The sequence below is a fragment of the Pagrus major genome, chromosome 13 (assembly GCF_040436345.1).
Source record: "Pagrus major chromosome 13, Pma_NU_1.0".
Classification (NCBI taxonomy): domain Eukaryota; kingdom Metazoa; phylum Chordata; class Actinopteri; order Spariformes; family Sparidae; genus Pagrus; species Pagrus major.
Genome location: NC_133227.1, coordinates 9,881,939 through 9,896,847, shown reverse-complemented (window position 1 = coordinate 9,896,847; position 14,909 = coordinate 9,881,939). Strand labels below are relative to the sequence as shown.

The 14,909-nt window shown below is 38.8% G+C and overlaps 1 protein-coding gene across 1 annotated transcript in view; it reads left to right on the top strand.

Moving 5' to 3' along the window:
* Positions 1-14,909, top strand: part of pds5b (PDS5 cohesin associated factor B) — a 32,245-nt gene that overhangs the window by 8,297 nt on the left and 9,039 nt on the right. Inside the window, exons 2-15 of the mRNA XM_073479350.1 lie at positions 894-1,021; positions 1,864-2,067; positions 2,467-2,553; positions 5,456-5,553; positions 6,798-6,924; positions 7,234-7,314; positions 8,984-9,124; positions 9,935-10,050; positions 10,707-10,801; positions 10,990-11,135; positions 11,605-11,756; positions 14,346-14,459; positions 14,573-14,654; positions 14,745-14,793. Of these exons, the coding sequence (XP_073335451.1) occupies positions 914-1,021; positions 1,864-2,067; positions 2,467-2,553; positions 5,456-5,553; positions 6,798-6,924; positions 7,234-7,314; positions 8,984-9,124; positions 9,935-10,050; positions 10,707-10,801; positions 10,990-11,135; positions 11,605-11,756; positions 14,346-14,459; positions 14,573-14,654; positions 14,745-14,793 (1,600 nt within the window). The 5' untranslated portion in view covers positions 894-913. The remainder of the gene's footprint in view (positions 1-893; positions 1,022-1,863; positions 2,068-2,466; positions 2,554-5,455; positions 5,554-6,797; positions 6,925-7,233; positions 7,315-8,983; positions 9,125-9,934; positions 10,051-10,706; positions 10,802-10,989; positions 11,136-11,604; positions 11,757-14,345; positions 14,460-14,572; positions 14,655-14,744; positions 14,794-14,909) is intronic.

Sequence of the window (14,909 nt, the reverse complement as noted above, 5' to 3'; positions counted from 1 at the left end):
TGAAGAGCTCTATCAGAGGCATTTTTTAATAAGATGGTCTTCTAATTTATTGGTTGCAAATCATCAGATTCAGATCTCCAAGTGTGCCTGCTTCCGTTATTTGAAAACCCTCTGAGTAAGAACCCTCGACTTTCAACCTCTTTGCTGAAATTAATGCATTGTTGTATCGAATGCTTTCATGTCAAATCACTAATTAAATTTTTTGTTGCCCAGTTCATGAAGAGTCTATGTATATTCATGAATTCTAAGTCAGACTTTAGGTTGTTTGACAAAAGGGTGGGCAGGTAAGATTTAAGAGGAAAAATGAAGTCATATTCCTCACTGGATACATTTCTGCCCTTTTATTATCTTTAATGGACAAAAAGCAGCAGCAAGGTGACACAGGTCACCTAAGTAGCTGTTGGAAAAGAGCAGTATAAAGTGTACCATGACTGATCTGGCCTTGAGCAGTGCACTAAAATGAAAGTCGAAGCACATTTTGCATCATGTGAATGCCCCAAACATGAATTGGGTGTAATCCTTGATAGGCTAGTGGCCATGGTAATGAAATGTGGAACACAATGGCAGCAGCAGATTGCAGTGAAAAGTCAGCCTGCTCTCTGAATGCAGCAATTTCATCATTCATTCAGCTCGTAGAACGCTATTACTATGCTGTGAATACCTCGCTGAATATTTCAGAGGTCTCTATTGCAGACTTCTTTTCGAGCTTTGAAGTATTAAAAAGATTTGCCTTGGGTTTCAAATAGTTAAGGGTGGGCTTGTCTTCACTTTTTCGTTGGTTGAGGTTGGTTGAGGTTTAGTTTCTCTCCTCCCTCCTCTTTCTTTGTTCTCTGTCTCACCTTCTCTCATGCTCTCCTCTAATGTATTACAACCCTTATTCTCTCTTTCCTCAGGCTGAGAAGGGCTAAAGAGGATGGCTCACTCTAAAGCTCGAGTCACAGACGGGAAGGTGACCTACCCCCCGGGGGTCAAGGAGATCTCTGACAAAATCTCCAAAGAGGAAATGGTCCGCAGGCTCAAGGTCAGTATTTTGCTCCCGTTTTGCTGCAGCCACGTCTCCTTTGTTTACTCTATCATTATCTCTTTGAAACGGATGTTTGTAAGTACTAGTATTGATAATGTGTAGTAGATAATAATAATTGATAATGTGTATTAATATAGTAGTAGTAATAATACTTTTTTTATTACTGATGCATTATTGAAATATTAACAATTCAAAGTTAGATTTTTGAGTTTTTATGGTGTAACTTAACAATTTGAAGGCTGCAGAGGAAATTTAAAGGCCCACTCTATTAATGTTTTTCAAGAAATTGTTGATTTAATATTAAAGGAGTGCTGTGTAAACAGACAGCTCTTGATACAAGGAATAGCAGTAACAAGAGCTAACATGAGTTTAGATGTAGGACTGCAGCTAACCATTATTTTGATTGTCGATTAATCTGTAGATTATTTTGTCCTTTAATCAATTTTATATTTTTTGTTGGGACATGGTGGAAAAAGTCAATCAGTCTTTCCCAAACTCCAAGAGAACATCCTCGGTAGCCTTGTTTTGTCCACAACCTAATAAATTCATATATTTTAGGGTCCCCTTAAAAGATCACCCAACCCGATTGATTATCAAAGTAGTTGGCGATTGATTTAAAAGTTGACAGCTAATCGATGAATCGACTAATTGCTGCAGCTCATTTTGGAAGTACTTCAATGTGGAGTCCTACAGTACAAGACCATAGTTTCATATAACCAAGATATTCTGAAAAAGTTACATGGTGCACTTTTAAACCTAATTGTCTTCGATTGATGGCACACTGCCTCCAGCTTTTCAGTCAACTCAGCCACTAACCTCCGGCACCTTCTCTCTTCTAGATGGTTGTAAAGACCTTCATGGACATGGACCAGGACTCTGAGGAAGAGAAGGAGCTGTACCTGAACCTGGCCCTCCACCTGGCCTCAGACTTCTTCCTCAAACACCCAGACAAGGACGTGCGTCTGCTGGTTGCCTGCTGCCTGGCAGACATATTCAGGATTTACGCCCCAGAGGCGCCCTACACCTCCCCAGATAAACTCAAGGTATGCCGCTGAAGAAGACTCTGCTCCACAAGAGTTACTCACCGATTTAATTACATAACCCAGTTGTATCTTCTCTGGGGTATTTACTTCACACTAGCAGACTGATTCCAGCCTACGTTTTTGGCTGGAGGCTTGACACGACTCACACTTTATAGAGCCTCTAAACACAATCTGTTTATTACACACAAATCAATATTCAGTAGCATGTCATGTATACATTCATTTTGGTGTGTTCAGGTTTCAGTGTTTGTGTTTCAATTGGAACTGACATTTAGCCTGAAAACGCCTCTAGGTGTATTTGTTTTGTGGCTGTTTTCTAGTTTTTGTTTTTTTACTTTGTTGTGTTGCCCTGATCAAACCTAATTTCTGCTAATGACAGTGTTTCTTTGTTGTCTCCAGGACATTTTCATGTTCATCACACGACAGCTCAAAGGACTTGAGGACACTAAAAGTGCTCAGTTCAACAGATACTTCTATCTGCTCGAGGTATGTGATTTCGAGTCTCCTTTTTGAATCTGAATCCTTTAGAATCCCTCATACAGTCTTATTGGGTTTGGTTTTCAACACTTAGCTGTAGACTCTTGCTTTCAACGGGTATCTACAGTCATAAATAACTCAAACTCAAAGGTCTCTGACTGAGAAGGAAGAAACTTTTCAGGGTGGCAGCCTAATTAATGCTCACAACCTGCAGCTACAATGTGAAAATGCAATGAGCAGAAGGTTTGAAGTGCTGATTAAATGTGTATGAAGTAACATGTGCAGGCTACTTAGAGGAACTACTATCTGCCCCTGGTCATATTTGCCCAGTCAAAGCAGCTAAAATGAGAAGCTCACTATTCAAATGTTTCCTACATTGCTCATTGCTAGTAAAAAGATTAAAGGTTTAATTAAGAGATTTGTTGGCTTTGGCCCCTAATAAATCTGGGAATTTTGCCAGGGAATTGGCTATTTGAAGAGAGAGTTCACATCCCTAACATGAGTAATGTTTCTTAAAAAAGGCGCATAAAAGGAGAGCTTACTGCCTCTCTTGTACTGCATATTTCATGTTCACAGTGTAGCAGGAAAGAGGAATTAAAAAAAAAACAAAAAAAACAGTTGAACGATCCTTCCGCTTAAAAATGTGTTTTGCTTATTGTTATTTGACTTGGAAGTTTGACCTTTACTGTACCAATGATGTATGCATGTACAGTACTTGACACTAGGAGTGCTTCTCTATGTGCTTCTTTAATCTGAGTTTAACATGTGTAATTACAGTGATTTGTAAAGAAGACCTCATTCATCCTGCAGTTAAACCTTTGAAATGAACAATATTTGAGTATTATAGTTTGAAAAATGAAGGAGGATGAGCAAAGGTACTTTTATGGGGGATTGAACTTTATTATGGAAAAACCATATCGGACAGAAATTATTGATCCAAACTGATTTAATTCTAAATGTTTTAAAGCAACATTATGTAGAAATTGGCATTTTGTGTGATTTGGCGCCTCACAAAGTTTCTCAGAGGAGCACAACTGTCGTAAATACAAATCCCAGCTCTGTAACACTTTGTCAGCCGTAATGTAGGTGCTAACTACAAACGAAACTCATTACGTCATAACAATGTTATGTGTTGAAAGCTTGCATCTTGAAGTTAACATATATGTAACGCTGTGATCCTACCCTCTCACTGAAGTTACACATATGTAATACTTTTAAAATAGTAACTGACTCACAACTTAACTTGTGCAGGACTTTAGTTGGTGTATGGCTTGTTGACATCGCTGCTCATTCTGTGCCTACATATTTCCGCAAAAAAAAAGCTGTAGGTGAAATAAAGGCCAGGTCTTTAATAACGGCAAACTGAAAGTCACTCATAAGTATTAGCTCAGCTCAGCTCACTTGGAACCTCAACCAAGGTGATGCAAAATAAAAAAAAGAAGTGCCTGTTCGATCCAACACCGTATGATCCACAATGGCATGGGGAAAAAACTAGTAGAGTCAAGTCAAATCAAGCCGTACACAAGTTAAAACAGCTCAAGGCCACTGCCACTATTTGTGGAAATAACTGTACAAGCATTGCCAATTGTTTAGTTTTTATCTCAGTGGGGTTAAATTCCCCATATTATTTGACCTCTGATCCTCTGAATACATTTACTGTATAAATATTTTCAAGATCTTCTGTAACCGCATCGCATTAAATAAATGATATCGAAGGCGAGTGTAGAGTCACGGCGGAGGAAGCAGTGGTGACAGAATGACATGCACTCTCTCCTGCTGTGCAGCAGAAACTTGGAGGAAATCTGTTCATATCAGCAGCAATCTGACAGTTTTGTTTTCCACCTTCTTCAGGCTGCAGCAGCCTCTGTCTGAACTTCTGAACTCCTTTTAAGTCGATAAAGATAATTCAAAATGTAGTGTGGCTTCAAAAGTAACTAGACTAAATCCCTCAGTATTTTAGGAAAACGAATTCTCTGATGTTCTTTTAATATAGTTTTGTTTGATTTTCATTCGTCTTGCTTGCTCTTGCATGTGTAACTTGCTCTTGCTTGTGTGTTTCAAAGTGCTTCTGATTCATTAATGGGAGTTTGCAAGAAGCTATTTCCTGATGAAATCAAAGGGCAAGTTGAGTCAAATTGGATGAAAATGTATTTTTTTTGCAGCTTGATTATTATTATGAAGATTGTCATTAAAATGCCAGTGTTAGAAATGGGGCATAATTGAACAATCGGAAGCAATTGTGTGATTGAGGAGGTCTGACTTCCAGTTTTAATTACATTAATTGCTTTGCACTTCATGCAACTGTAGTGAAATCCAAATTATTAGCTACAGCAGCCCTGAAGTGGTTTTTGATAAGAACTTTTTAATTTAAAGTTGAAATTGAAACCTCAACTCGTATCATACAAAACCAGGCAAACTGTCTTCATGCTCCCTGCGAATGGACATAGTAAGTGCCAACAGAGCTTGTTTACTGAAGTTCATTTGAAGTGACTCTAATCAATATTTTTTCTTATAACGATGCATCAAATGACAGTGTGTAACGAGAGAGGCGCATGGTAATGAGTCTACAGAGACCCGTTGTCTGAATCTGTATTTCCCCTCTGCTTTATGGAGCTTTATAGGGAGTTTCAGCTCATTGTTTAGCTGTCCGGCCTGAAACTTTACTATTTGGTTTCACTCATAGCTCAGCACCAAACAGCAAACAGACAAAGGCAAAGATATGTCAGTGGTGCATTCACAACTTGTTCCTGCTGCTCCTAAGTGACCAACACTGGCATGTTTGCAGGTTTCGAGATTATTGAAGGATGATAATTGAAAGTCAACAAGCAAACATGGCTGTCTGTCTTTCCCTCATCTTCCTATTTTGCATGTGCATCACCACTAACATCCGCCCTCCTCTTTTTTTGTTCAGAACATAGCATGGGTGAAGTCGTACAACATTTGCTTTGAGCTTGAAGACAGCAACGAGATCTTCACCCAGCTGTACAGAACACTCTTCCAGGTCATCAAGTAAGTTATTTTATCAAGACGTGTGTTCATATTCATCATGGTGAATTTGTGAAAGTGTGGCCAGCTTTTATTTTTCCGCAGTAGTAGTCCTTAATGTCAGGAAATTATCCCTTGTAGCCTTTTGTAACACCTAAATCTGTCTCTGCTGCTACATCGTGAAACTGCACAGTAGCAGTCCAGTTGTTTCTCTTTGATTGCCTTCCCTCCTCTCCTCTCCTTCCTCCCAACACGGCTCTCAATTTCACTCTGCTGAACACAACCTTGAGGGCTGAATTCTGCAGTACAGAATTTGGCTCTTTGCCATTGGAACAAAATGGTGTTTGTGTGTGTGTCAAGGTTGTGCCAGCACAATGTGTGTTTTTTTTTACTCTATAGGAGGAATCTAAAGAGCTCTGCTTACCGTTTGAAATATGTGCAGTGTAGGGGAACGCAGCCCTTGTGTGTGTGTGTGTGTGTGTGTGTGTGTGTGTGTGTGTGTGTGTGTGTGTGTGTGTGTGTGTGTGTGTGTGCGTGATACAAGTGAATGGGAGGTAATGAGACTAGTAATGCCTGGCAGCGTCGAGGATGGCAGTCACTGAGATACAGATCTAGGTAATAAGCTTTACCCCCCGCTGTCATGCAGATCATTATGAGCAAATACACCCACCCTCTGTGTGATTGGTGCATCGCAGTCTGTTTTTGTGAGGCCAGTTTGTTTTCAAAACAAGCGATCTGGCAAGTGAAAAACTCTGCGAAATGCCTGCTGCCAGCACAGCAAATCTCAGCAATGGTGCACTCAGAAAATTACAGATTCTTGTGCCGAATGGGTGACGTACACACTCTCAAAACTATCATGGAGTATTTGACATTTTGATCTAAACCAAGTCAAATTTAAAGTCAGACACTACAGGCAAAAATGTGCTTCCACAACATGTCTCTTTCCTACTAGTAGAAAGGAAACCTCAAAAACTCACAATTCATTCAGATTTCTGTTCTGGAAATGTGTGCAAGTTAGCACACATTTGACTAAATACTGACACATTTGCGTATTTTTCATAAAACTTGTAATACAAAAAATTATTGTCTCATTGTAAGCATCAACTGGGGAAGTTTCATGGTGACATCTATTATAATTTTTCCCGTCTCATCTGTAGTGCCTTGCCTTAAGTTTCTGTCTTAATAGGAGCCAGAGTGTAATATTATATTTTAAGTTATGCGATGATGCCCTCCTCGACCTTTGACCCTTCTTCCTCCCGTTTCCCTAGCAATGGCCACAACCAGAAGGTGCACATGCATATGGTAGACCTGATGAGCTCCATCATCTGTGAGGGAGACACTGTATCACAAGAGCTGTTGGACACTGTGTTGGTCAACCTGGTGCCAGCACACAAGGTAAGAGCGTGGTCACACAGAAAACAGTTAATATTGAGACCAATATCATTTTCCATACCCTGTAATTCAATGAGACCCCTGCAGGCAACGAGGGGTAAGGCAGCTTATGAGTTTGTGCACAAACATCTGTGGACATCTGTGCCTGCTGCAAGCATCCTAATGGGATCCTTCTGAGTGGGGAAAAAAAGAACTGATGGACTACACCCTCAATTATCACATTATATTTGCTTTTGTTGTTGTTGTTGTTGTTGTGTAGTATGTCCTCTGGCCTGCTGTTTTATTCACTACTTGTTTTTCCTGTCTCTCTAGAATTTAAATAAACAAGCGTATGACCTGGCCAAAGCTTTGCTGAAGAGGACTGCACAAGCTATTGAACCCTACATCACCAATGTAAGATTAACACTTTCCTTCACAAATACTTTTTTACTTATGTTTTTGTTTTACATTTTGAACATTCTGTGATGGTCACAAAAACACAGAAATGATACTTCTGAAAGCAATCACTGTTGAAACAGTGCATGATGTAGCTTCAAAGTTTTGCATGTATCCCAATAGCACCGAAACACAACATCTGTTTACAATAACTTCCAGGTTGAAAACTCCCACATCATGCACAAGCTAACATACAATTTAATTGCCTTTTTTCATGATGTTATCTCAAAGTGTGAACATCTAATTTTTGTCAAAACTGCATGTCTGATGCAGTTATATCTCGTGAGTGACACTTTCACTAATGTTAGTTTAGAGACATAATTTGCCTGATGGGCCACAGACTGAAGAAATCACAGCTTATGTTTACTCCAAATTAGCAGTTATTCAAAGAAGTTGTTGTTTATCATTGCAATCAAATCAACTGTCAGTTGTCTACATGGAAGTGACTGTTGTTATTAGCGCAGTGTCACTATGATTCGGTTTATAGGAAGAGCATGATCCCAACACCACCAGAGTATTTGAACCAGGGCCAACAATGCTAGAAATGCCTTGGCACTGCAAGAGATTCATACTGTATATGAGCAAATGATGAAGCTAAGTGATCTATTGGACATTAAAATCAGCTGTTGAACATAAAACATTTGGAGCATCTTAGTATTTACATCATATACATGCAGCACAAGTGTCGTAAATTTAGATTTAATGAGGCTGCTGGAATGGGGTGGAATAGGTTTTGAGACTGTCTCACAACTTGAAGACAGGTTTGTGCAGAGCAGAGGTGTGATTTAGGAAACCGCTGAATTCCTCTCAGCTCCAGAGATACTGATCTGTACTTGACCTTTGACCTCACCATAGGAAGGAAGGGCGAATAACAAGAGGATTTCCTCATTGAGATCACAGTCCTTGTAGTCTTTGTCGTACATCCTTACTTTCTTCTGTCTCATCTGTAATTGATCCTTTAAAGATCTGTTATAATCACTTTATTTTATTTGGACAAACAATATTCACACACATGGATGCACATGTTTAAATATATAGTAATATGAATACATACATAATATACACATGCTTATTCTCATATTTGGAACATAACAAATGATGAAATAAATCTGCAAGACTATTTTGCACAATGGTAAAACAGTGTGTGATTCATCAAAAGAAAAAACACACTAAAAAACAGTTGTTTTTTAGTAAAAGCTGTTTATAAAGCACATTTAAGAACAAGTCACATTGACCAAAGTTCTGTACAAACAAGAGAAGGTAACTAAAAACACAAATACAAGAAATATGGATGCAAACACCAGGGACACAGCTCATAGACACAAAAACACAACATGAGTGCAAAAACACAGGTCAAACAATCAGCCACATCAGGAGGATTCAAGCATCAGGGAATTTTTGAGCCTGGACTTAAAATTTTCTTGAGGGAAATGTGACAGAAACACACAAAATAATAATGAACTGAATCTACATATACAGACTGCTGTTGTGACCTGAGCATCTGCCTCTGTATCAGTGCCATGCAGAGACATGCATGAAACTGTGTGTCAGAAAAGTGACAGTTTTGAGTTGGAGGACCACACTGGATTATCAGTAACCTTTATGCCTCCATCTGTGTCTTCTTCAGTTCTTCAACCAGGTGCTGATGCTGGGAAAGACGTCAGTCAGCGATCTGTCTGAACACGTTTTTGACCTCATCCTGGAGCTTTACAACATAGACAGCCACCTGCTGCTGTCAGTGCTGCCGCAGCTCGAGTTCAAACTGAAGGTGAAGAAAAACTCCCTGTAAACGTTCAAATTTGCCTGAACGCAGCTTTTAGTGTCATACATTTGTTATATCATGTTGTTTGTATAGTTTTTTTTTAGTGCAACACACCTCACTGTGCTTTATTAGGATGTTTGACAGGTAAATAAATGAGATTTGTTTGTTGTAATGATAATAGCAGAGATGGAAGCAGCAGCAGTGTTATCATGTTATATTGGTGTTATGAGTTCATCCACACGCCCGACTGAAAACATGAATTCTTCTCAAAGCTATTACCCACATCCTGCACATTTTCACTTTCTCTGCAGGTTTGTTGATTCATATTAGAAAGATAAAGCAGTCAGCATAATGTTGCTCTGCAGTGTCTCATAAAGGCATCCTGCTGATGGATAACGCTCATTAACTGTTCAGAGGGAGTGTAGATCACTGCTGTCTCCTCAAAATAATAGCTGCGATAAAATTTCTCCCCCACAGACTACACACTCTTTTTCTCACTCTCATGTTTGCTCATTCTTTGTCTCACCCTGGCTCTTTTCATCTTTATCTCTTGTTGCCTGTTTTCTCTCCTCAATGCTTTTCTTCTCTCATCCTCACTCCTTTCCTCTTGTCTTCCTTTGTCTTTACTTCTCCTTGTCTCTGCTGTTTCCTCATTCTAAAACAATATTGATACCAAAGTAACGGCTGCCTTTGTGTGTTATGAAAACGTTGCCAGTGTAGTTCATGTAAATGAGTTGGCGTGTCTCTCCATAAGAAACGGCCAAGTTCTGTGCATCATTTCTCTCTCTGTCTCCCTCTTTCCCTCTGTCTCTGCAGAGTAATGATAATGATGAGAGGCTGCAGGTGGTGAAGCTGCTGGCTAAGATGTTTGGAGCCAAGGACTCCGAGTTGGCTGGACAGAACAAACCACTCTGGCAGTGTTACCTGGGCAGGTGGGTTTCAGAGTTGTGGCTATGGCATCCTACAGATCCTTGAAAAGTCTGAAAAAGTATTTTTAAAGTTTTTTAAAATGTGTACAGACCCTTTTTTTTCCAACATGCAGTGTACACTAAAACTGACTGGAATCACTGTTACCTTACATTTAGTCAATCAGTAACAACAATCGATAGAAGAGTCTTAAATAAGTAACTGTAAATCATAAGGTTGTCCTGCACAAATAAAGGATAAATAAATGGCATAAATGTCAGAAAACCAGCAGATTCTTTCATTTTGAAAACTGGAACCAGCAAATGGCTGACACTTCTGCTTTAAAAAATGACTAAAACGATTAATGAACAATCTAATAATAATAATAATAGTAGTAGTAATAATAATAATAACTTTATTTATGTAGCACCTTTAGAAACATAGTTACAAAGTGCTGTACATGCATACAACACATCAACAAAGACAGAGTCAGAATAAAAGCAGAGGTAAATGCAAATATAAACAACAGACAGTGTAACAGGGAGATACAATACGTAAAATCTGGATTATAAAACAAAGTTTAAATAATCTAAATCAGGCGAAAATAACTAATTTCAAATAATTTGTCTCACCGTCACCTTGCAGAGTTGCTGACATTAACGACCACTTCTTCTCCCAACAGGTTTAACGACATCCACGTGCCTATCAGACTGGAGTGTGTCAAGTTTGCCAGTCATTGTCTCATGAACCACCCAGACCTGGCCAAAGACCTCACAGGTAAATCAGATGAAATGCTTCAGTTTATCAGCATGGAACCCCATTGTGATCCGTGTTGTTATTTTGCCACCTTCTTTTTATAGTGTGTAATTTGGAAGAAATGAGAAACATTTGCTGTTTTTTTTTTTGTTTTTTTTTGTGGCTTATTCTAACACATCCCACTCGTTTGTTCCTGTTTTCTTACCCAGAATTCTTGAGGGTCAGATCACATGACCCAGAGGAGGCCATCCGCCATGATGTCATCGTCTCTATAGTAACTGCTGCCAAGAAAGACTTGTCTCTAGTCAATGATGCACTGCTCAATTTTGTTAAGGAGAGGACATTGGACAAGAGAGTAAGTGGGCATTTTTTGTAAACGTTCTCATTGTATTTTCAGCGTTTTTGTATGAAGCTCTGGGCGATGTAATATATATGTAAATCTAGTCACAGTTATTTATATATACTAAAAATAAAAGTATACAAACCTTCCAGGCTAAATCATTATGAATCTTGTAGTTTCTTCAAGGCAGTTCCTTGCAGGACTACAGTATTTTTGGATTGAAATAACACATTTTCCCGTAATTTGGCTGCTGTTTTTGTACAATGTCAAGCAATCTATCGTATCAACTGCATGTCAAAGTTTCCAACTTTCTTACTGAGAAGATTTCCTGTCACTGTAAGTATTTATAGATCTCCCAGCCAGTTTTCTTTTGAGGACTACAGCCACTGCAACCCTTCTATCTTCTCATAACTTCTTACTTAACAAGTTGTCGTGATTGGTAATCATGCGTCTCCTTTTATATTTCCCTATCCTTCCTCATCAGTGGCGTGTACGTAAGGAGGCCATGATGGGCCTGGCATCGATCTACAGGAAGTACTCGCTGCAGGGAGAGGGAGGGAGAGAGGCCTCTAAACAGATTTCCTGGATCAAAGACAAGTTGCTCCATATCTACTACCAGAACAGCATCGACGACAGGTTTGTGTTCCTGTTTGTTATATTAAATACACTGGAAAAGCAAAACACCTTCATGAATAAGTGTTTAACACCTGGGGGCAAGTGTTTTAAAGAGAGCATTTACATTTGTTTCGTAAAAGATGCTGATGAGACTCTCTGTGAATTTGTTGAATCATTTGCTCTTCATTTGCGCAACCACAGCTTCCATGCTTGCCTTGGGCTATTGGCAATGTACCTTTAGATTTCTGCACTTAATTTAGTTTTGATGAATGTGTCTTGTTCCACGGAGAACAGTGTAGATAATTAATATGAATCCTTTGCAAATAGAAGTGGTATGCCAAAAACTGGAGTTTTTGCTTGTTGTGATGTATCTTGAAATGTTTCATATCCCCAAAATCTGTACAACCTCGGCTTAAATGTTATAAAAGCTAATTAACCATAATAACTGAAAAAAATGTAAATTTTGTCATAAATGGAAACAAGTTCAAAAATTGGACATGTTTTATCAGCAAAATTAAATACACACACAAAACACATTGATCCAAAAAGATTTCTGAATATAGAAGCATAAACATGTTTTTCTTAACACTCCATAACTTATTTGAAATCCGTACATCATTTATATTTTGAGATATGCTATTTTTTATGAGCGGAGTGCAAAGACGTTTTGATAGTTACATCTGGGATCAAAATGTTTTCCCAGTGCATACATTGGTAATTTGCTTATTGTGATGTCATCTCTTCAAATACTTCATATCCCTAAAATCTGTACATGCAAGGCTAAAAGGTTATGTAATTGATAAAAGTATGGATATTCACTCACCACGTTTTGTCCCATGTTACATAACGTAATGACGTCATCATAAGTGTTCAACGTGAGACAAGCACGAGCATTTGATCAATTTAAACAGGATCATGCAAACACAGATCTTCCGCCGCCAGTTCGGTGCTGTCCACCTCCGTTTTCATAGGGTTAATATTAATAATAACATCGCATTGAGATATTTTACAGCAGAGTTTAGCAGTGTGGGAACGCTTTTCACCCGTCTGGAATTTTGTTTACTTGTGTTTCCAAGTGGTATTGTTGTCGGTGCCGCTGTTGCAAACACAACTGAATCATTTCTGTTTTCCTCAGAGTGGCAAATAACAACACAGGACCAAACGTGAGTTTAGTCTATAATAGAAATGGATCACCTGTTTACCTTTGTTCTCCCCAGTAACCCCGTGCCTGGTGGCAGGCAAAATTATATAGTGATGGCAATGTTTATAATGAACCAATGCAAACGCTGATGGTCTCATTATTCTACCCGTTACATTGTGCAATGAATATTCACTTCATAATGATACGTGAAGCAGAAAACCCATCTACTGCCAGTTTTTAAGTCGGTCTTTCAGAATCCAAACAACAAATTCTTCTCTAATGTGACCACTACATTAGCCTCAGGCCAGCATAATGTTTTTTCATTATTTGAGCAGCCACACAGCACACTGCAGCATCACTCGTTGTATCTCCACCTGCAAATGCACGACACAGAGGGCTTACAGGACCTCTGTGGGAGTTATTGAAAGTGATTCTGCAAAATGTCACCAGCTGAAGTAGAAAGTAGATGAGCCATGTTGAGGGCAAAGTGGGCACCTCCTGAACAAAAGCCCGAATGACAAAACACACACACACACACACACACACACACACACACACACACACACACACACACACACACACACACAAAAGAAAACGACAGTCCTGAGATCTAACTGCAGGGCCGTGTTGTCCTTTTGATCACTCTGCTGCAGTGGAGCTGCTCAGCTGCCAGCAGGAAAAGTCTGTATTGTAACAGGCAGTTCCTGTGTGAGTGCGACTGTATGAAAGTTAAACAGTGCAGCACTAAAATACTTGCTCAGCAAATTCTCCCTTAAAACTGCTGGAATTTATGATCTAAAATGTACTTAATCATAAAGTGTCAAAATGTTATTATGAGAGGTATTAAAATGTGAGATTATGCCCAGACTGCTGACAAATGTATTTAATTAAACAGTCGCTAATATATTTGGTAAGTAACTACCAGTGAGGGACTGTGATCTCATTCATGCATAAATATTTGAAAATAAGAAGAAGAAAAAACTTTTTTTTTTTCACTTTCTCCCAAGCTGCCTTGATTGTCTGATCCTGGTGTGGATAATCCTATTAACAGGGAACACACAAGTCCGTGAAATCCTTGAAAGTTTGTGAATTTGAGGAGAGAAAATCAAGGCCTTGAATTTTTTTTTTAAAACAGACATAGATATGGGTCATTAAAAGTGTTTGAATTTATATATTTTGTGCAAATTTTTTAAATATATATTTAAAAAATTGCTAGTCGTCATTACGCTAAGTGTTGTAACAATAATTAACCTTGATCCATGTCTTAAACTTTGCCGTGTTGGGTCATTTAAGTTGAAGGGATCCGTCCTTGAAAAGTTCTTGAGTTTTATGTTAAGATGTGGGAACCCCGTAATAAACTAATCGTGTCCACTCGCCGTCAGGACTCTTAGCTCAAACCTTTAAAGACAAAAACAAACGTTGAATCTAAAAATATTAAATATCTTAAATATTTCCTTTAATGTGCACAGGTTGCTGGTGGAGCGAGTCTTTGCCCAGTACATGGTTCCTCACAACCTGGAAACCACGGAAAGGATGAAGTGTCTTTACTACCTGTATGCCACCCTGGACACAAATGCTGTCAAGTAAGTCTCTCTCACACACAAAAGATTAAAGATAGTTGCTGTGACTGTGACTTTTGTGGACGAAATGTTGAGAAGGAAGACCTTTTATAATTGTCCTCCTCTGTGCCTCTCAGAGCTTTGAATGAGATGTGGAAATGCCAGAATCTGCTGAGACATCACGTCAAAGACCTGCTGGACTTGATCAAAAAACCGAAGGTAAGTCTGACTGAAGCACACTTTAGAAAGCTGATAGTTTAACAACTCGTATCTCATGTTTCCTAACTGTTTTTGTCTGTTTTTTTGTAGTCTGAAGCCTCAAGCAAGGCTGTCTTCGCCAAAGTCATGGTGATCACAAGTAAGGCATCTCACTCATGTTAAAAATTAGTTCAACAAGTTTCTTTCAGAAAGTTTGCATCAAGTTGTTAGCATAGAGAAAGTAGAAGGGAAAAAGAGCAACATTTCTTCTGAAAT